Consider the following 24,028-nt stretch of genomic DNA (forward strand, 5'->3'; position numbering starts at 1 on the left):
ACCTAATAAAACCTCAATAACTATGTTTGGATATGTTTCTGTGTAGGGAAAAAAAAAACAGAAAAAAAAACCTCAGCCATGTCTTTGATGCCTCAGAAGCAAAACGTTTTAAAGTTATAAAACAATCATTGCTTAGGAAAAAAACAGCTCTAAATAAAACACTTAAGGAGAGGCTAAGGGGGAAAGAACAGTTTAAGTCCCCTTTTTAGTCCCCTAAAAAGGTCAAAATAGATTGGAGGATTTAAAACATTTATATATATTTCATGTAAACTGTATTCATACATCCAAATTAAGTGTATAAAAGTACTACTCTTGTACATCAAATTTCCTAAAAAATAAAACCTCCCTACTGTTCTGCCCCAATTAGCTGATCCAAAATAAATAGATAAATATATGTTAAAACTAATTCACATTTAGAGCTTCCCAATTTAAAACTGCAAGGTGTCTGGGTGGAATGTTAACCTTTTGAATTTAATCATGAACTTTAAATAATGTAAGCAAATTGGTTTTGTCGTCATTATGAGCTGAAGTTCGCATAGGTCAGATTTAGCAGCAGGTGAAGAAGAGCTTTTTAGTTATTTGACTTTCTAACTCAAAGTTTCAAATTAAATCTTTCTCACACCTCAAAAAAAGTTATGAACTCTTGAATTATTGTTTATTCAAATGATTATTGTTCATCAGATGAATGGTGGATGATTGGTATTTCCTGTGTTGTGAGGCAAAGGAAAACAAGGCCCGTAATTTTGATTTAATCATGATCAAACATCTTATTTGCATTTTGTTTGTTGATTGTCGTTAACTGTTCATTCATGTTGACTTTTTTAAGGGAAAATAGAGCAAGTCTCGGCTTTTTTTTTTTTTTTTTTTTTTTTTTTTTTACTGTTGGTGTTGTTTTCCATCATCTTCTCGCTCTATGTAAGAAAAAAAATTGGTTATTAAAACCTTCACCTTTTAATGTTTATCTGTCTCTGTGTTGGCAAATGTTGGGATATAGCTTTGGAGGATAATGTCAGCTGCAGTTCTCCACAGTCCAACGTGTGGCCTGGGGCCATTTATGGCCCTCAGACTGATTCTGTGCACCCCTGGACCACAATTTGATAATGCCACAAATTTGGAGCACCAGTGCTCGCAGTTTAATGTAGATACACTTAAATTAAATTAAATTGGGGTGAGGCAATTATTACGGAGGCCAGAGCTTTAAACAAAGATGCAGAGAAATAAAATTTTTTCTAAAGCGGAAAGCACAAGCTATTCATCCTTTATTAAGTCTGTGTTTTGTTTTTAATTTAATTTGAACCTAATTAAGATCAAAAACCTTTGGTCACTTTTACTTCAAAGTGGAGGGTTTGAAGAAAATTGATTTACAGATCCCTTTTCTACAAGAATCACACTACTTTACTGTTTCATTAAAACATTCTGCATTTAGTTTATGGAACAAAATTTATAGTTTTGTGCCCTATTTTCAGCTGAACAGTTTTAGCCCTCAAGATGAAAACTTGGACACCTCTGCCCTACAGGATTAACCCTGTCCAACGAATATAGTGCCATCCTAATGTCAATCTAGCAGCACAGAGCTTTTCCACATAAGAGGTTTTACAGTAAAGTAGATATATCACCTGTACTGCTGCAGAGAATCCAGATCCTAATAAAACTAAAAAGTGGTCAGCTTACGTTCTGAAAATGCAAACTCAAACCCGTGGTGATAAATGAATGACAAATCATTGCAAATCAACGAGAAAGTATGATGATAAAATGCAATGATGCAGTGACTATAAAAACGTCTAGGCAAAAATAATGCACGGCTGTGCAAGAGATAGTTTGTAAACAACTTCATATCCTTGTAGGGATCCTGAGCTCTGCTACCAGTTTCAAGATTTAATTTGGCCCATGATAAGAAGCACTTGATTGGTTATCTTTACTTCATTACTCCTTTTTATCAGAGTCCTGGAGACTCTCATGCTGTCTGGTAAACAAGTTGTCATTTTCAAACGTAGATGTACGCATTCAGGCAACTCATGCCTCTGCACGTTACATACAGCACACAGTAAAGGCTTCTATATATTTCAAAGTGCATACAATACTTTAGGTACTTTGAGGATATTAGAATATGTTTGCACCTTTTAAACTCTGATTAAAGGAAATGTGAATTTCATCTACACATCGTCAAACATCCACAACGACATGTTGAGGTGGGAGCTGCTGTGTCTCAGCGTCTAGTTCAGAGGAAATTGGATTAGTTAATTCAATTTTGGGAGATTTTGAGGTCGACAGAGGAGGATATTATCTCAGCCTCCACTGGTCTACGCATTTCATTGCACAACACATCGTAATGAAGTTAAAAAATCACAGAAAGGAGCTGTCCGACTTCCAGACATGTTTGAGCGGATTTGGGAACGCCGCAGACATGTGAAACACATTTAGCCGACACGCATACATACATTAGGAGAGTAGGAAACAACCCGAGGACATCGTGTTTTATGATTGGAGATGTTAAAATTCCCTCTTAGAACAACTTAAGCTCAATTTTGCATGACATGTTATTGTGCGCATCAATTTTCGTAGACTCAATTTTCCGTTAAGTCTGTCAAAAAGGGGTTTCCACACTGAATTATTAGTTTTAAATAAACAAGGTGAAAAGCTTTTGTAGTTAAAATAAAGATTTCTTGTACTTACCCATAGTGCAGTTGGTGGTGAAGTGAGGCTCGACGGTGGCAGTGTCATCATGTGGGATCCGCTGATCGTAGCTGGCTGAGATCCGAACAGGCGAGCCCCTGTTAGTCCCCAGGGTGAGGTGGACCACTGCCCAGCTGCCGAGGAGAGAAAGCAGGAGTAGGGTCAGTGCAACGAGCAGACACCACGGCTGACAGAAACAGCGCGAGCATCTGCGAGGGTTCGGCGTCAGCATGGTCTGGGCTGGCTCAGCGGGAGCTCCTGCAGTCTCTGAGGGAGGACCGTCCGAGGCTTCCCTGGAAGCCGTCGCGGGGACTTCATCGTCCTCTCCCGATTTGGGAGGGTCCCCTTCTTCCTTTGTCTGCTGATGCATAGCGCACCTTTAAAGCCCACCTTAGAAGAAGGCTATCAAGAGAATCCAGTTTCAGGTAGCGATCTGAGCCTAGAACTGAGAAGGAAAATGACAGCAGGTGTGCAGCCGGGGAAACAACACCAGCACTCTCAGGTAAATCTTCCTGCGTGTACGAGAGCTGCTGCCCTGCACTGAATGCTGTCCTCCCTCCACCAGCACCAGGCTTTGTGCACTTCAACTGCCTCTAATTTTATTAAGCAAATTGCGTTGATTTCTCCCTGCCTCCGAGCTCATCAACAATCCCTCTCTCACTCTCTTCCTCCCTGTCTTCCTGTTTTTCTCCCCCCCCACCCCCCCGTCTGCTGCCTATCCCAGTTAAAGCACTAAATATAAGCAGAGTCCTGTAAACACATTTCTCTGATGAGTTTTTTTTTTTTTTACAAGCACCATATGTTTGCAGTGAGACTCTGACCACCTGCTCATGGTAGGAAGAATTATCTTTATATTACAGGTGTCACAAATGCTTGGTCACAAATTACATGCTTCAGTTCACAAGTCCTCTTAGACAAAGATGGAAAGCATGTGCTAGCTTTTTGATCATTTCAAAGTTTGACTTTAACAACTAAAACCCTATGATTCGGTTTAGTCGTTTTGAAGAGTAAGAAAAAGAGAAAGAAGAAGGTTTTAATTGATGATTGGAAGACATGTTAACTAGGTCAAAACATCATGAGGGATAAAAAAAAAAATCTGCAAAAAAATAAATAAAAGTAAAATATTTCTTAAGACTTGGTTTCCAGATATGGAAAATGCAGCAGTTGTAATCATGACTGGAATGGCTGTGAGGATTTCTTATATTGTTACTAATGTTTCTGTGTTTTTTTAATTTTGTTCATGATTTCTTGAGGATTATTGTGCATTGAAAGTTTACCAGTTATGTACACAAACAAAATTAGAAGGAATTAAAAGCTAAACACACATGCAATTACTTGCCAACAATGCCTAATGCTAACAGTAAAATGAAAATGAACCACCATATTACATACTCCATAGATTTCACACTATCAGCATCTGTAAAAAGACAAAACTAAGCATACCTTGTGCTGTTTCCTGTTTATGAGTGAAATTAGCAACCATACAAAACTATACAAAGACTAAACAAGTATGGCTTGCTGGCAAATCTTGAAGGCAAAGGGCCCGTTCATTTAAAAATTAAATATCCTAATTTCAGTTTGCAAAGTTAAATCTGACTGAAACTCGAGACTTTTGAAACAATGTATTTTTGACAGAGAAAACATTGTAGTTGAAGAGTGATAATCTGGGCTTTGTTTTTGCAACCACAGACCACAAGCTTACCATGAACTCCCTCTGTATCCTCGTCTGTTTAGCAGGTAAAACTAGTTTCCAGAGAACAATGATCCCAAACAGATCAGAAAGCATCCTGCTCCATATAGCAGCTGCTTGGTGTATTTCTAAAAGTACCTTATGACACTTTTACATTAAGTCTTTACTTAATCTGCTGTAGAGAATAAACCTTAATTTTTTTTTTACCATTAACTGAAAAGCCAACATGTATGGAGTTTGGTTGGAAGCTGGGTCATATTTTTACTTCACTTAACTAAATATGTCATATCTTAAAGGTTTAATGGCATTGTGCCCCTAGTAAGATAAGTATTCAGGACCAGACATGTTTTTACAAGTGATACAAAACAATAAAGGGAATGAACATGGGAATGGTTCCCTCTTTTGTAATAACTTTAACAGGCCCCAAAATGGTTTGCACGGTTATACGGCGAGAATTTAGCATAACCCAACATTTCAATTATGATGAGCGCGCTGGGAAATAGGAATCTGCCTGTGTTTGCTGTGGAGCTTATTTTATGCTTTGTTAGTCCAGCAAACACAAACGCACATCCACACACAAACAGGTCGTGATATTTTTCTTATTGTCCAAACGTCTGAGCTCCAACTCAACATTTCTACCTTCTCTGTGTTTTCCCCCCAATCGCTCTCACCTCTGCCCCGTCACTTCTCTCTGAGACAGATTCTGTTTTTTTTTTTGTTCTTTGCTTTTATCAACCCAACACACCTCAGAGCAGAGGCAAGGTGCTGACCAAACAGAGAACGATGCCGCAGCACCAAGGTGCACCGTTACTGAGCACCTCTGCAGTGTTGGACCTGCACCCTGCTATACCCCATAATGGGGAGGAAAGGAAACCATGGAGACAGTGAGTGCAGTCACAGGTCGAATCAAAGAAAATAATTGCTTTTTGGGGGTAACACCTCTACAAAAAGGATAAAATAAAGACACATGTAAAGGCTTCTGGGTTATGATAGAGCATTCAACAAACTTAAAACAGCGGGAGTTGGCATGGGGGTATTATTATAGTAAAATCAACAGAGCTTTCTGTTCAAAGGGAGAAATTTAAACTCAATCTTCTAAATTACAGCAAATATTCTACTCATGTCCTGGGGTGTTAAATTATTTTTACGGCTTCTCATGGTTACGTCTCTTCAGGCACTCACAGGACTTATTAACCGAGCAGCACATCAGAGCAGAGCTGCCGAAGAACATCACTCAAACATTTAAATCTCATTATTATTAGACCATCCAAGCAAGGAACGGTGGCCCTAAATATAAATAAATGAAATAAAAATGAATGTTAAAGGCTCTCCTCGTGGGAGTTACATACATGACTAATCCGCAAGATGTTAGTAATTCCCATTATTGTCCTATAACAGCCTGTTGGCTGTTTAAAATCATCTGATCTTTGTTCAGAATGCTGTTTGGTATAATGGGGCTTAAAAACACCACAGAAAAACAATCCAGTGCTGACCAACAATCTTTTTTTTTTTTTTTTTGCCCATTTGACAGTTCTCATATGATAAAGCTTTTCATTTCTGCTCCTTCAGTGCTCGGCTCTGGCTAATGTCTGGCTTTTCGTATTCATTTGCTGTGTTTTCTTGTTAGTGAGGATGCGGGATGCTTGTGTCCTAACCACATTAAGGTTTATTTGTCTTGTGTGTTCTGGTTTATATTAGCTGAAGGCCTCATTTGTAGGACAAACAGCATATATGAAAATGAAAATAAAATAAATATATATTCTCCAAGTTTTAAAGAGAGCCACACAGAGATGTTGGAGTAAAGCCACACTATAGAAAATAAATTTTGTAGATAAGTAAATATTAGCCATTAGGCCATCTAAAGTATATTAGTTTGCAAATACTAATTACACATTTTGATTTTATTTTAAAGAAAGATATTGGTTCAGTCTGCCATTGTTCTTTGTTACTGGCAAGTGCTAATGACTAAGACCTAGTCCACACGTGGCTGGATACCTGGGAGAACAAATACATTTTCATGCATTTTAGCCTTCCATCCACACCAAAGCTCAGTTTTACATCACGAAAAACGATTGATTCGAGAAACTCCAGTCAAAGTGGAGGTTTCTAAAAACTCTTGTTGTTTGAGCCTCCATTTGAACTTGCCAAAACGGAGTTTTAGGGCCCGGCACATCACAATCTGCAACAAATAATGTGGCGCTGACGTCACATACGTCTGTTGTTATAGACTTGGCCACGCAGTTGTGAAAAAAATTCATGTTATCTGAGAGGTGCTAATTTGTACATTGTTGTTGTGATTGATTGATTACGATAGGAGACTAATCAATGTTAAAGTGGATAAATTCATTGCCAATCTACGGCATCTCCGATCGTTTATTTTCATCTGATATAACCCGGCAACCAAACACCATTTCTGTCTTCACCTAGCATGAAACATCATAAACATTACTCTTTTTTCCCCCTTTTTTTTTGCAAACCCAGTTGCTCCAACACATTGAGGTGCAAAGGAGAAAGAATGGTTGGAGGTCAGCTGTCTGACACCAACTCTCCTTCCTGATATGGAGGCACAATGCCGCCATTGTTCAGAAGGATTATGACTGGTCGAGATAGATTTGAGCTTTGTGGTACACTGCCCCCTACGTGTTTGACATGTTTACAACAACAGTTGGTGGTGTATTGTGCAGGTTTGTGTGGATCAGAACTTTTCTAAAATCGACCCTGTGTGTACAATATTATTTTTCGAGATGATCATTTTCCCCTGTGGTGCTCCCGATCTGCAGACCAACCTGTCAGAGACACAGGCCCATGTCTTCATTTACCGGGGTCGGCCAGTGAGGTAATCTAGTATCCGCTGAAAGCACTTTGCATTGTCTCTGTACTGAATTGTGCTATACAAATAAATTTGCCTTGCCTTGCCTTGCCTTGCCACTGTAACAAGTAGTGGTTCACTCCTGATCGCTCCAGCTTGTTCTTCAGGAGTCGTGGTTGAATGGTGTTAAAAGTGCTTGACAAATCAAAGAACATGGTCCTCAGAGTGCTTCCGGGATTCTCCAGGTGGACCAGAGCTCGATGCAACAGGCAGATGATGTAATATTCTGAGTTCTGTTCTGGTTTATGTTAGTTGTTAGTTTTCCTTCTCTCTCCTGTCTTTTATTATCTGGCTGTTTTGAGTTCTGTCTTGTCTAGATTCTTGTTTACTGTTTTAATTTTTCCTGTTAGGTCTTTAGGTTTAGTTTTTGATCTGTTTTTGTTTTGAGCCTCAGCACTGATGTCTGGTCTAATTATTTACTCTGCACACCTGCCTAACTCCACCCCTGCTGCAATCACCTTTCACCGGCTTCACCTGATTCCACCTCCATATAAACTGCTGAGACCAGACATCAGCGCCAGGTCGTCTTGTTGAGTGTAGGTGAGTCACCTCCTGCAAGTTCTGTTATGTTTTGCTTTTTTTGAATTTCGACCACCTTGTCTCCAAAAATCTGTGCCGTTCTGTCTGTTCCTGCCTGGCCTGCCCCGTGAAGTTCGTCTGTTTCTGTGCCGTCTTTTGGGTTGTCGGTTCCTTTTGTTTTTTTTTTCCCTGTTTCACTTTTTGTTAATAAAATAAGATTCTACACTGAACCTCTGCTGGTCTGGTTGTATTCTGGGTCTCCTGCTCCGATCATTACAGATGATGGCATCTTCCAACCCCAATGCCAGGCTGGTAGGCAAACTGCAGTGGATCCAGTGAAGACCTCACCAGGGGATGAAGATGGTTGATGATCAGCACCTTGAGAGTTTTCTTCAGGTTTGATGTCAGTGCTACCAGCCTGGAGATGTTGAGGTCTTAGGCACCGGTACCACACGAGAGGTCTTTCACAGCTCTGGTACTCTCCCCTTGCTTCAGACTGTCCCATGATGCCACACAGCTGATCAGCTCAGCATTTCAGGAGCCTGGAGCTGATGCCATAATTTATATGCAAACTTGCAAGAGTATAAAAAGCCTTTTTATTCCAGGAAAATTGCATTTTTTTTTTTACTAGTTTTGCAATCAGCGCTAATTTGAAAGTTAAACTTGCCAGCAAGCTCAGCTTTTTAACCCTAAGGGAATAGCTGCTAATGAACAGCAAGTGTTAGCCATGGTTGTCATGGAGACAGCTTGAATGGCAGCTTATTAGATTTGAAAAGTTTATTACAATTTCATTTGTGTTTTATGCTGTAATCACAAAAATTCTTACTTGTTTGTTTGTAACGTGAAAGGACCAGGCAGACGATGAAAGATGCAGTGAAAACAGTTGTTAGTGATGTTTCCACTGCACTTTGTGTGCACTGATGGCTTCTGTCTATTATTCTACATTTTAAATGTATATTAAGAAATAGGATTTGTGACTGGGAAACGTTAAATGCTATCAAATATCCTGTTGCTGTGTAGATGGTTTACATTTCATTTGATTAATAAAATTAACACATATTGTCTGTTGTGTCTACAAGTGTCCCAGATGTGTCTGACATTTAGATCAAATCGAAACACTATGTAGATTTTCAATTTTTATGTTGTGTGAGCAAATAAATCTCTGAAGTTGTCTTTTATTAGTGTTCTGTAGTAACAACTTTGGGGCCATCGCATGGACACTGGCAGGTTTGTCAGAGACCATGTAGTTGGAACATTTTAGCATATCTCAGAATAATCTCCACTTTATAAAATACACCTGTGATCCAGAAACATCTTTAACTTTATGATAACTACTATTTGGATTTTCTTGTCCAACCTGAAACAGTTAAGAAACAGAAACACAACTGGAGATACTAACCGGAGGTGTTTTTTTCCCCACTAAAAGTTGTGTAATGATTAGAAAAAAAAACATTAAGTTACTTTCATTCAGAAAAAAAACTAAATAATTTAAAGAATCAAATAAACAGCAAAGGCTAATAAGGAGGAGCAATATTTAAATGAATGAAAACACTCACAAAGCAAAAGCACAAAAAAATCCAAAGGTTGAATCTAACTGCTATATATTCCTTTTTTGATGTCCATAAATGCAATGGACTCAGCATATTTCTCATGTACCTGAGGTCAGTCCATAGACTTCTCAATATTGCATTTCTTTCGGGGATGTTGACCTTCTGACTCCAAACAAGGTTGATCTTATTCTTGAATATCTGATTTGGAGGAATCTTCAGGTAATGTCGGAATAATAACTAATAATATCTTTGAAAAGCAAATGCTAACAAACACTGACCTGTCAACAGGAAGGATTAAGGTGTATAATCCATCTGGACCTGTACCCAAAGCCTTAACAACCTCCCCAGCCTCTTTTTAATGTAAAGAAATTGTGACTTTACTCCGACTCACTCATGAAAAGCCAAGCTATCCTTTGTCCTGAAGGGTCATTTTAAGCAGCTTACATTTGCTGCCTCAATCTTTCAGTCATTACCTGCATCCTATCACCACAGATAAAGGCTGAGATTTAGATTGACCGAAAAATTATTTGCTTCACCTTTCGGCTCAGTGGGGACAGTGTTCACAAAACTACTGTCATTTTACAGCCATAATCTGCTCTTCAGTCTCACGTCCTACTCATTCACACTCATTAAGAGACTTAAACTCCTCCTCTAAAAAGGTAGCATCTTATTGCTTACGCTAAAGCGGCAATCCATTCTTTTCTGCCTGAACACCCTGGCCTCAAGGTTACACCAGTCATGTCAAAAGACAGCTGTGGATATTTTACATATTCTGCTGCTTTAAAAAATCCCAATCAGACCAGGTTGGCTCATACCATCCATGCTCAGAGAAAGAGATTACGAGAATCTCATACAATGATGAGCTAGCCACTCATGCAATTGTCTTTCTTCTTTGGGGTCTGTGACTACCCTCACCTATGATTCACATTTGGATGCAATTTGGAAGCCCAATCTAATACACGGCTTACTTATGTTTAACACAGTAAAAGAGCTACAGCTACTGGATGTTAGAAATCTATTTATCCTATGATGGTTTTAAGGCTACTGCAAGAACATTGCAATATAATCATCTTCATTTGTTCCAATCAAGGTCCCCCTGGTTCCCTTTGTGGCAGACCGTGAGCGGCCCATTTATCCATGACCTCATGGAATAAACTGCCTAACATTACCTGTTTTGATAAGCAGTAGAAACGCACAAAACAAGCCAGAGTGGCAATGGAACTTGAAGAAGTAACTGGCCTTTAAACCGTCTTCAAGAGTTTATTGAAAATGTTTAAGGACTTAAGGCTGATGAGACCCAATGTAATGAAAAACTTTAACACAACTGGTTCAAAACGAAGTCTTAGAAAAAAAGGCCTGAACTCAGGATGACCTGGAGGATGTCGCTAGGGAGAGACCTATTGCCATGGCGACCAGATCTGGATAAGTGGAGGACAATGGATGGATGGACCTGAAACTTATAGATTCAATAATGAAAATGGACTATTTTGATACAGTAAGCGAACAAAAGCTTTGAAAGCCACCGCTTGGTGGGCATTTTAGACCAGCTGTGACTAAACATTATTAAAAAATAAATAAAAATAAAACTCACTGCATTTGTAAAAGTTTGGGAAATACAGCATTGCTGGTTATACATGGATTTGGTATCCATTTTCAATTTTGATATTCCAGACTCAAGATCTCAAAGAGCTCAGGCATTTCTTGAGTATGCACACAAAAACTAACAATTTTGATGGCTGGATGGACGGACGGACAGATGGAGGGATGGACAACTGAGTAGCGAATGTATGCACAAAAGGACAGCTAAAGAAATGGACGAATGGCTGGACAGAGATAAATTGATGTATGAAAGGAGGCGCAGATTTTCGGCTTGATTGATGGATAAATAGACGGATGGTTGGACTGGCGCCCGGACAGACATGCAGCTGAGCAGACAGATGGCTGGCTGGCTGGCTGAATAGCCAGACTGGTGGATGGATTGACAAATGGATGGATGGATGGATGGATGGATAAAAGGATGGATGAATGAAACGGTGGAAGGACTAATGGATGGATGTAAAGATATGGTGAATGAAAGAAGAATGGATGAATAAACACACAAATGGACGGATGATGGGCAGAAAATAAATAGCTAAAGGACAGAGAAATGAATAGATGGATGAACCCACTGAGTATTTGTACGCGTTGGTTTAGAATAATAGAGCAATCCAAAAACCCACAGAGTGTGCCATTATTGAAATTTCACATTTAAAAAACCAAAACTACCCTCCTTATACTACAAAACACAGCACGTAGAGGATAGCTACAACATGCAGTATATGATACTAAAAAGCAATCTAACTCAGGGGATCAAGTCCAAAGTGCTCTAAGTAAATACCAGGCTCTCAATCTCAAACAAACCTTCAACTTCAAGTACCCTCCTCAATGTATCTGCCATAAAACTAAGACAGGACAGAATGGAAACTCCTTTACACGGTAATGGGATTTTTAACCCCATACGAGATATGGTTATGTATTTCAATCACTCAGGTTTCTTTTCAGCTAGAAGTTTTTTTCAGTGGTGCAAAGATGAGGCTGATTGAAAATGATACCGCAAACAAATAGGTGCACACGCAGATGGCAGGGGTTAAGAGCTGACGAGATGGGCTGTGGAGGAGGAGGCGGTTGCTGACATGATTGCTGCTGGAAGTGGGTTCTCTTCTTGAGCCACATCGATTTTGACTGTCAAACCAGCCTGAACACAACAGGCTTAGGCTGATATGTTGGGAGTAAGGCAGATATGGCAGGACGGTGCAGCATGACAGGAAGAATGCATCCTTCCTACACAAACTAAACAGCCAGAATGTAGCAGAAATCCACAGTTTTTGGTTATTTTCAGAAGTGAACTTAGTACTGAGAGACTTACTTGCCTGATCAACTCGTCTTTTTCTCAGCTGAATCCAACTAACTATTTGAATATACACATAGTATAAGATAAATCTATATAGACCACATTTTAGGAACACTGCCTCCTTTCCCCTCATAAGACACGTCCCTCCCAGACAGTCGTTTCATTGTGAAGCTTTATGAACACTATAAACTCTATAAGACCAGCTCAGGGTACAGTAATGGTCAGGCTTTACGATTTCACAGACTACAACTTGGATTCGCACTCAAGGCAAGGCTCGGGCCATTGTGAATTCAGACGAGTCCCGCCTGAATACATCTCACATGTCCGAGAAACGTAAATTACTCTGCGACTGAAAAATGAATCAATCTGCCACAAGGAAACTACAGAGGATGAAAACACACCCTAAAACATAAACAGGCATTAAACAAAAGAAAAAAACATTCCAGCGACTCCACGAGGTATACACTTCAATACAACCTAATAACATACACAGAGAAACACAAAGCTGAGGGATGATTGCAGGACAAGTGGATAATTGTAAGATGCATCAGTTGAAGCACCCGGCTATTTGAATGTTCCTTCAAAGAACCAAATCAATGTTCTAGGAAAGTAACAAATTCAAATAGGAAACAAGTTCACAAGTAATATGTTTTATATATATATATATATATATATATATATATATATATATATATATATATATATATATATATAGAGAGAGAGAGAGAGAGAGAGAATTGAACAAGAAAGAAATCTATACCACAATGGCAAAAATCACATAGCATTTGTTGTTTATTAGGGCGGTACAGTGAAATGTAATGTTGTAAAACGTACAGCTGGGACCTTATCAGTACTTGATACAGCATAATAAATAACTGGTACTTAATCATGTTAAAATGGCATGACTAAATCTATTTAACAATCAGATTAATGGAAATAATTATTACAATTTGTCACTTGAAAAAACGCACATCACCAGAGGGTAATCGTTAGCATCTGAATCAGAACTGGCAAATATCTGATCAAGTAATTCAGCCATAGTCAAGACTTGTTTTGACATTTTGTGCGATTCTGCTGTCTTTCGCTGTCTTCCTTCTCTATCTGCTGTCACTGGCTCTGCTCTTTCCTTTCTCTGCCCCTTTCCACCCCTGCATAACACAGCAGCCTGTCACAAGATCCAACCGTCTGATTGTAAATGTTAAAATGTGTTTGGTTCTATTGAGAAGTGAAAGTAAATAAAGTGATGGTGCTCGAGCCACATCCTAGAGAATTGGGCTGCTGTCTATGGCTACAATGGATGTGTCAGGTGGCTGCGGGAGGAACTCTACATCACAATGTTGGTTATTTTCAGTATAGTAAGCTGTTTAAAATGAAGCCAGAGTGATTAGATGTAAGAAACTAATTAAAAGGAAGCTTACTTTTACAGCACTTCGAGACATGGCTGGGGTTCATTCGGGCTCAGAGAGAGTGAGAGAGAACAAGACTTTTAGTAGATAACAGAAGGGCTGAACAAAGTACAGCAAAGGTGCTCTAATTTGTATTTGGAAATGTTGGCACTCGTCTGTAAATGTCTGATGTAGGTGAAGGATCTATATTTTATAAGGACTACAAAAGAAACAGCTGTTTTACTCACGTTATTGATGCTGATTGCTAATATAAGATGCTGAATATAGTTTAAAATGATAACTCCATAATTATTTAGCTTTTTTTTTTAAGTAATTGTTTAAAAAAACATTTTTTTTAATTTACTGCACATCAAAGGGAAACACATACACTCACAGGCCACTTTATCAGGTACACCTTTCTTTAAAAGTTGGAAAATCCACAGATTTGCAAAGTGGTACCCATATCTTTGACATGGAAGGATTCTTGAGATTTTTTTCAAAACATTTCTGATGCTTACAGAAAACATAACCCAGTGTGTAACATTTAGTCATTAAAGAGCTGTAGAAAGCGAATGAAAAACTGACAAAAGTTGATGAAGGAATTTACCAATAATGAACAAATATTTCCATCAGGAAATCTAGGTTGTTCTATATTCCTCAAAGTTGTTGTGTGCCAAATAATTTGGAACCAAAAACTTTATTAAAATTGAAAAAGAATTACTCAAAATTCCAACAATCTATATTAGCAACGAGTGCTTTGCAATGTACAGGTTTTCAATGCAACAAAATAACTGTTGGTTTTATCAATCTATTTTTCATGTTCATGTATTTGATGTGATATCAATTAAAATAGCAGAAGCAGCCAATCTCTTGCACTGAATAAATGGCCCAAAGTAGCATTGGGAATAAATTAAATGAGCAAAACCTAACTGTTAGCACCAATGAAGAAAATAAAAAACAACACATAAACCATTGCTTGTTTTTCTTTCTGAAACTTTTTAATATAAATAGGACTTTGCATGAGTGAGTGCAGGTATTTAATGATGCTCGTGGGGTCCAGGCGCACCATTCAAAACCACACGAATAATGATGAGCAAGCAGGGGCAGTGAACCATAAGAGTCCTTCTTTAAAAAGCCAACAAAATAGCCTGCTGCAGCTTGTTGTTTACTGCTTATTGGCTGGTTGCTTCACTTCAATGCCCATCTGTGCTCTGATATCTCCTGCCAGTTTTACCAGGCTGAACAAATTATTTAAAACCATATCTGCAGTTAAGAAGACAGGCAGCAGGTAAGCTTTGCACAAAAAAAAAAAATACCTCGAAGAACCAGGAGCAGTTTAGCCATCTGGGTGAGTGGGAATTACCAAATTACCAAAGAATTCCACATTCGGTTAGATTTGGCACCGGGCTCCCATGTGGGTTGTTCACTTTTGATGATTCAGTGTTTAAGAATTAAAAAAGTAAAATCTTTTGGGGAAAAAAATTATGCCAATACTGTAATTGGCATAATTTATTATGAAAGAAACCAAAAAGTGAAAATTCAAGGGAAAGTAGCAAAACTCCCTTGAAAAACTTAAAAGACTTTGAGACCTCTGAATACCTTTGTTCATTTTTAACAGTTATTAAATATTTCAGCTGCTAGGAAGGAAAATATGTTCCCGAGGGAAGACATTTTCATCCGTTTACTGATGCACATTTTGCAGCCGCAGCAACCCGGAAGCTACAGCCGCCTCTCTAAACAACACAAATCCAAATCGAGCTGCCGTATAACTAACATTACTTTCATTCTGATACCCCTTGTGTTTCTGTCAGACTGAGTGAGTCATTTCCAGGATTAATGATGATGATCTCTTAAATCACTGCAGAGCAGAGAAGCGTGGACCCTGTGTGTGCTTTTGTGTTTCTGACGAACTAATTGGTAAATTCTTCACCTCCCTTTTGAAGGACAAAAAAAATATCTAGTATTAGTGGACTATCTTTTTGAAATGGAATCTAGTTTACTTCGTTTATCACTACAAACAATCTTAGTACGAGGCATAAAAGGCTCTAAAACAAATTTTATTTGTAGATCCTCAAATTTGATATGCCAAAAACGGGAAATGACCAAAAAAATCTGAAAACATGTCTATATTAGAATAAAATGTGTTAATATGCCCCAAAAAGCATTTATCTTTAAAAAATATTAACCATTGCACAATCTAACATAGACCTATACAAATAAAATGCATTTAAAATTATTGATTTAGAACCAAACTTCTTTCTTCCACCAGCACTTTAAGTTTGATAACCATTAGACATCAATATAATTCATTTTAATCAAGCATATTGGCTGCTAGTGTCATGTTCAATAATGGATATTAATGTTTACCACATTAAATCCCTTATTTTGGTAAAAAAAAATTAATTTAACTGGCTATGGCTAAAGTATTGAAATCCGTAAAAAGTTTAGAAAGCACAGAGAACTGCCCCCCCCTCCCCCTCCCCCTTCCCCTCCCCCATCCCAAACTGTAAACTGGCCGTTTCAGAGTGTGAACAATTTCTTAGTGGAAAACAATAAAATCAATTTGTGAAAGAAGTTCAGCACAAGGGAATTAAACCAAAATTAAACAGCAATCGAAGTGCATAAAATAAGCATTTTTGAAAGGGATGCAAGGTGCAAAAATTCCCATGGGACACTTATTGCTGTATTTAGTTTAAAAGGCATGTTGGAGATTCAGGAGACAATAGATAATCCTGGACTTCATGCAATTTACATGAACACAGCCAAAATGATGCTAAAATAAAATTCAAACCCCCCCCCCCCACACAAATATGGGACCCTTAATATGTTTTACACAAAAAACTTTGTGATTTTATTCTAAATCCTTTTAAATTCGAGTTGTAATGCCAAATATGAATGAATCATTTTGAGTTATAAATACGCTAATTTGCTAACACCTTTTTGCAACAGTTGTAATTAAATTATTTTAAGTGTAAATGATCTGTCACACGGATATAACGAAAAGTACCCGTACCCAAATATTGTCGTGGTTAAATTCACCCAGCATATTTTATCGGTAAGTAAGAACATTACTGAAAAGAAAAAGAAAGAAATTGAACACAAATAAAAAAAAAAAAGCTCTCTTCTAAACCCGATTCTCTCACAACCTCCACAAATATTAAAGAAGATCATCCTTTTTTTCAGCTTACTCTGGAAAAAAAATCCTGTCCTGCTTTCTGGAAACACAAGTACAGAAACAAAAGACATCGTTACTGAAAAGAGATTTCTTTGAAGGGCACTCTGTCATGAAGAAAGTATCTACAGACAAACAAAATGACATCCCTTTCTTGTCTATTTGACATTTTGCTGCGAGGCAGAGTTGCAGAATCATCACCTATGGCAAGGAAGCAACACGTCGGGATCTATCCCACCTATATCCAGTCATAATCATCTCAGCTTTCAGTGAACATTTCATTTTCTTGTCGTTTCTACCCTTGTCTTTGCTTCATAACTCTTTCCCATTGATCATGCGGCTTGGTTTCCTCTTGGAGCTTCACAATCAGTTGTGTTATTCCGCCCACATCCCGTATGGCTCAGAATAATTCAGAGGTTGCAACTCCTCAGTGGGAGTGCTCTTTAATGACACTGCACCGATTGAAATATCACAGCAGCCATGAGGTGGGAAGTTACAGGGTTGGGGCTTTAAGACACCATAAAAAAAATGAGAGGACGCTTTCTTTTCAAAGAATAGAGGGTATGATTTTACCCGACTCAGTGCTACCAGCCCAGGCTGCTGGCATTAATTTAGATGTTGCAGTTCATTCTCCAGAGAAGCTCCTTACATGACTGATCTTCGGCTAATTTCCAAGTTCATCTGGTCGACGCTAAATCAAACCGCATATCCAATTTCTCAGGTTTTCTGCTGTACCTTACAAGGCACATAAAGCATGGGAGATCTCCATGAATTACCAGATTCAGTAATGAAAACGCTGCGGCGTTACACTGCTGAGCTATTACGAAGATGAAAGGTATGGAAGAGACTGGGTGACGGCGACGGGGGGGTTGGATCACATGGCTCCTTGCACTTTTTAATTATGACCCAAACTCAATTACTTTGCAACCTGGTAGTTTAGAGAGCCACGGGAAATTGCTCCAATAGAGTGACAGCACTTGTGATTAAAGCATGTTCTCTTTGCAACAAAAAAAAACACACACACACACACACACACACACACACACAAAATAGTTGCAGTTGAAGCCCAGCGCTCACAGGAAATGAATGATGGCTGAAAACAATGGGAAACAGTCAAGCTCCTCAAATTGACTTATTCGTCATGTGCCACATCACATGTTGGATGGAGGGGTTTGCATGTACATCAGTGGGAAAAAAAATTGCTGTTATTCTTCTTTTTAATAGCAAAGCTGGCAGAACTGCAATGCGCTAACACAGCAGGTAATCGGAAAATAAACGTCTAATCTGCATAATGGCAGCGATGATGGTCCTGATAAAACACAGCCATGAGAATGGTTGACTAACTCTTAATTCTTTGCTTTACTTTGAACTTCGTTAATGGATCCAGAAAGGCTTATTGCTACTATGGGGTTTCAAGGTGTATTTGTTTAAAATCTTAAATTTTAGGTTAGTCAGAGGTACCAAGGATAGCACGATTCATTAGCCAGCCATCTGTTATCATCTTAAAGCGACAGCTGACTAGGGGACAGGAATTGGAGAGCAAGATATTTAGAAGGTTGTGAGTTTATCTTTCTACATTACAAGAAGTGGATTTTTGTTTCTCAACAGAACCTTTGGATGCCAGGATGTCCTGGTCCGAATACCTGTTGCTGACCTAGACTTTAGTTTCGCATTAAACCCACCATAAAAATCTAGAAAACCATCAGCTGTAGTAAACCGCTGTGATGGTATTGTCTTCCACTTATTCCACTCAATACAGAGAACCTCAAATTCAAGCCACCATACAGAGGAAGCTCATTTCAGCCACAGGTAAGAGTTGGTTCAGCTTTTTCTTTACCACAACAGAAGCTGAGACTGACAGCTGACGTCTTTTTCCAGTTTCCAGTTTTCCATTTGCAGCCGGAACTCGGAAATCCCTGGCTTCTGATTGTCAAAATGAACTGTAACGGCCACCACAGTCGGGCTTTCCCCTCGGAAAGTCGGAGAACCTTTTTAAGTCCGGTTGTCGGATCCCGTGTGGCAGCTCCTCGCATCAACAACAGTAAGCTGTGATGAAAACGTGTTTATTTTACAAGACAGTGGTAAGAGTGCATCAAAAAAAATATCTATGTTACATGTGGTGAATGCAATTCTGATCCAAAGAAATTAAAAGTGGTGTTTGTGTGTGGAAGGTACAGTTTTAAGAGGTACTACAAACAAAACAAGAGCTCTCCTTGCCGTCGCCATATTGAAATTCTAACCTTTTGTTAATTTTTTCATTTTGGGATCCTGACTCCTTCGACTGGGTTTACTGGAACGCCGTTTACTCGGGTTCACGTCATTCCTAGCTCCTGGTTCTGATTTCTGAGGCAAATGGAATGCAACATAAATGCCAGGTAGTCTTGTGGCGCTAATATGTCAGCGGTTTTCAAAGATGGTAACAATTAAGCTAAATGGCTGATTCATTGCTCTAACTGACCAAATCATCTCTATAGGGAAGAATACAGGTGTCCATTGCTTTGTGGAGCCGCTGGACCCACAGTGGGCTCTGTCCTGACGACAGCGCTACTTCAGCTGAATGAAAAATTTCATCACAACCTGCAAGGGATTGTGTCTAACACGACTACTTCTGCGCTATACTGCAGAGATTTGGTGTTTGGAGATTTGCCCGGCCTCACTCCTTAACCTTTGGCCACGCTGGATAGATCCATCATAGATTAAAAATAAGCTGTGCTACATAACATAACACAAGCAGACAATCAATGACACGCCAAACAGGCGGGAAGAGAGTTTCCGCGTCATTTTACAGAAACATGTAAGGCATATAAGAAGGAAATGGGGACACTTGGTTCAGTTGGTTGAGCATGAGGGAATCTAACCGCGCTGCATTACAGATAAAGTGGCTGCAGAGAAGAAGAGAATCGGTCATTTTAAGCACTTTAAGCTTATATAGCTCTACTGAGGTTTCAGTCATTTACTGTAATGTAAAAAAGTATGTGACCTATGAAGAGATTTTCACAGTTCCTGCTTTTTTTGTTAGATCAAGTTCACAGATAAAAAATTTTATTATCAGACCAGAATAACCTGAGTAATAAAAAAGAAAAAAATCTGATTACGCAATTTTAAGGGAAATCCAACCAACCCTTTGTAAAACATCCTGAATGCTGAATTAACTATGATTACCTGAATCTTTTTTGGCTTCATTTCACAGCTACACTCAGACCTGATTATTTCTAGAGCTGCACAATCAAGAAATCCTGAAAACAGAGCACCACTGACAACATAAAACAGGCTAAACGATCTCAAAAAGCAACACATCATGCAGAAATCTAAAGAATTTCAGGAAAAGATGGAAGTTATGGAAATTTGTCAATCTGGAAAGTGCAAGAAAGTAATTTCTAAGATTTAAATATTTTGTTAAACCACAGATGAGCAGATGAGCAGCAGGGGAATCGTCCCAGGGGTATGCGGACTACCAAGATTACTCCAAGATTGTGCTGACGATTCATCCAGGAGGTCACAGAAGAACCAAGAACAACATCTAATGCTTGGCAGGCTTCATTCAAAACTCTTCTTCTGTACTAATCAAGGGCTCAAAAATCGTACTGATCGACATTGCCACTTGGGGAATTTTTTATTATGAGGCCAATAAGCGAGTCACATTTTATGATTTGAAAGGATCTCAAATAATTTCACATCTCAAAAGCCACACTTAACTTTATCTAAGGATTTCCAGGGCAAATTTCATCCATCTTTCTGCGTTTAAGCTAGATTTAAAACGGCATAATATCACATTTTTAGGTCTGTGCCACTAGAGGGAGCTTTTATGACAAAACCTAGAGCAGCTGGCCCACACACTAACCAAGCAATGTCTTAATGTGCCTTGGTCATGGGGCCCTAATGAGCCAGACTTTTAATAATCCCTCTGGGTTTAATGGCTTTGATGGCAGAAAGACGAAGAGCAGGTTTTATCTGTGAGGAAGAGAGCATTCAACAAGTCCATTCACTGTGGTAAAACAAATTCAGCCTTTTTTGATTAATTTCTTTAAACAAATGAATTAATGAAGTCAGAAAAATACGTGCTGGATCTGAGATCAGCTTTTCTCCAAACATCAGGCAGAGATTTTATAAATTCCTTACATCTCTGTTAATTAGGCCCGTTTCCCTGCACCGGTTAATGGGCAGATCTTTGTGAGAAGAAACCCTTACTGCACAAGCATTTCCAAAGAAAAGCAGAGGGAATTTTAAGCAGCGTCGTGTTAATGTTTCATCTTGTTGCGGGTGAACTTAAAATCTATGTTTACCATATAGAAAAAGGGAATATGTGAGTAGCATTTATTCAAAAACGTGATGCCTTTCGGTCCATCAAAAGGAAGGATTCCGATGTTCAAATATGTCTAAATAATAGACCGACTCCTAAAGAGGGGGAGTTTGCATAAAAGCTTGGCGAGCAGAAATCAATGTGAACGCAATATGATTTGGTTTTAATGAGGTCCAGCAGCTAAACTAAATATGAACTGCACCAGCAGCAATAACATTAAAGTTACAGAGGGATTGTTGTTTGTTCTTGTGGAAAAGATGACATGATTTAACTTGAAGTATTGAGAATGGACATGATGAAAGGAGGAAATCGTTGAGCAATAATTGGCTGAACAACTCCGCTCAAAATGCTTTTAAAGGCTTTTTGACATTTGGCAGATTTTTATTTCCAGTTCTTTTGACACTTCAGTGCCCAGTTAGGGACATTTCTCAACAATTCAGGTGGCAATTTATGTTACAGTGTTGCAAAGAGAAAAATAATCATCTATTTCAATGTTCTGTTGACTGACGGAGGGTAAAAAATGCTTTCAAGCAGGCCCTGTGCCATTATTGCTCTGGAATATCAAGGTCTCATTTCTTTATTTCACATTTGGTCTGGACTCTGAAGACATTTAGGAAGCATAGGTCACCGCCTAGTTAAAAGAGATCTCAGATTTTATTTTTAAAAAGACAACTTAGTAACATTGACCTCATATTAAATCAAACTCTTCAAAGTCCTCTCTTCGCCTTTGCTCCCCGCAGTAGTGAGTCTTCAGGACGTTAAATAAATGCTTTTTTAAAGCTTGCAACACAAAGTCCCTCAATTATGAACCGTTTTCCTGAGAACTGATGAAACTCCAAAAGAACTTTCCTTATTTTTTGACAGAAAAGATGTTGGTTTCACATCAAAGATTAGCACGAAATGAGAAATGACGGCTATTTGTCCATTGAGGCACACAACCAGCTGAAATAAGGACAGTTGAACTGCACTGAAGCTTTGATGGTTGAGTCTTTTCCTCAGCCTGGCTGAAGTGAGGTGAGTGGTTGCATGTAGTCAGACAAGATTCAGGACAGGCAAGGACCGGCAAGAAGGTTTGAACCTGGGTGTAAATGTTTACTCAGATTTGTTTTAAAAGTTAGAATTTGACTTTTGCCAAAAACTATCACATTGCAACTTTAAGATGTATGCATCAGTAGAGGAAGTGAACTTGCATTGGCACCTCAGCTAGTTCTTCCACGTGCAAACACAGAGACCTAAATTTATCAAAAGTTGTACCTGTTTAAAAAGATACTCCTCTAAAAACTATAAAACTGTAAATAATTAGAATAAGCTTCCTCAGAACATAATAGCAGGTAAAATCGGAGGATTTAATTCTCTGCTCTAAGCAGCCCACTGTATATGTGTGATTTTTGAGGTCTAAACGGGAATACCTGGTAATGATAGCCATCATTAAATGAATCTCCTTTATAGTTTAAATTCCAATAATACTTCATTATTTAAAAAGTTAGTTGCCTTGGAAAAAAGTTTATTTTTTTACCCTTGCAGTCACTGCAATGGATTTAAAAATAAGACAAACAACACAAAGAGCATCTTTAAGGTAGATGAAACGTAGCCCTGTGTTTTGGGGCCTTAGATAAGGCCCGATTAAGCATTATTTGTTGGAAACATGACAGTATTCAGCATGGATAACAACTTAAGCTGCTATCATGAGAAATAAATCCATGATCACCAGGAACAAATCCATGATCAAATGATTTCCACCTGCTCCTGTGGGAGTAACTCTGTGTTTTATGCACAAATCCCCTTTAATGCTTCTACAGGAAAATACCTTTGAAATGAAAATGAATAAAAAATAGAGTAAATTCCTGTATGTAAAGGCTCCAAAAGCACAAACATTTTGATGATAAAAACTGTTCAGAGCTTAGAGTTTGTGCTTCACTAATGAAAATCACTGAGTTTGTGCCAATAAAGAGACTTCCTTCCCTGTGACCATTCAAGCTTTCCATTGCTGTGAGAGACTATTTAATTCAGAAAGGGCAAAGCCATTTTGATGTCAAAAAATATTAATTTCCTACACAGATTATGTCTAAATTCAGAGGCTTGGACAGTAAATTCAAGTTTCAGGGTGACCGCAGTCAAACCTTTGATGAGAAGTCCTGTAAGTTAACCTAAAACTGAGGTGTCTTTGTCCCAGATGTTAAAAATAATGAACTGTCTAACTATAATGGGTTATTCTTATGTTGTGCAAAATATCTAAAAGAATGGATGAAATCTAGTTTTGCAGCTGATTAAATCTCAGCACCCAGTCTGTTTGGTCCAATTACCCAGCCTCTAGCTTGAGGGATGCGCTAAATATTTCCAAAACTGTGTCCAATCAGGCTCACCTCATGAGGTTACCACAATTAGATTTTGTGCATCTCGGTGATGTTGCTTTGTGGGGATGAAAACAACCACATGAGATGACTTCCTCAGAAATGAAGCCTGAGGAATTTCACAGCAGAGATGGGTCGGTCACTGATTAAAGTCTGTTTGTGGACAATCCCCCTGTTACATCCTTAGGAAAAATATTACATCCCACAGGAGTTTATTAAAATACAGTTTTAGAATGAAAGAAACAAGAAAAATATTTTGTTAAGGCCAAAAGAAAAAAAATCCTACAACTGTGCTGAGTGTTGGCACATGGGAAATGTAAAAACACAATATGGATAATTTAATTTTCTCTTTTGATTTCGCAGAATCAGTAACGACTATGCCGATGCATGCACTTTGGGTAAGAATGTGGCAGTTTGCATTAAGGATCAGTAAAAAAATTATAGATTTTTTTGAAAATGTCAGACACATTTAATTTCTCTACTAAAACTTAAAACTGGATCTCAGATATTTTGCTACTGGACCAAGGGTGTGGCCCGTAGGCCATATGCAGACACAATACTATAAGGGAGAAAAGGTGAAAGAAAAAGAAGAGAGGAAAGGGAGAGAGCAATACATCATCCTCTGAGTC

The 24,028-nt window shown here is 38.5% G+C and overlaps 1 protein-coding gene across 1 annotated transcript in view; it reads right to left on the minus strand.

Annotated features, from left to right (window-relative positions):
- The window catches only part of LOC105925584 (ALK tyrosine kinase receptor), a gene marked incomplete at its 3' end in the record, with an annotated part of 482,037 nt that overhangs the window by 79,147 nt on the left and 378,862 nt on the right, over positions 1 to 24,028 (minus strand). Inside the window, 1 exon segment of the mRNA XM_036132827.1 lies at positions 2,674 to 2,807. Coding sequence (XP_035988720.1) covers positions 2,674 to 2,807 — 134 coding nt within the window.

Source organism: Fundulus heteroclitus, unplaced genomic scaffold (assembly GCF_011125445.2).
Source record: "Fundulus heteroclitus isolate FHET01 unplaced genomic scaffold, MU-UCD_Fhet_4.1 scaffold_55, whole genome shotgun sequence".
NCBI classification, from domain to species: Eukaryota; Metazoa; Chordata; class Actinopteri; order Cyprinodontiformes; family Fundulidae; genus Fundulus; species Fundulus heteroclitus.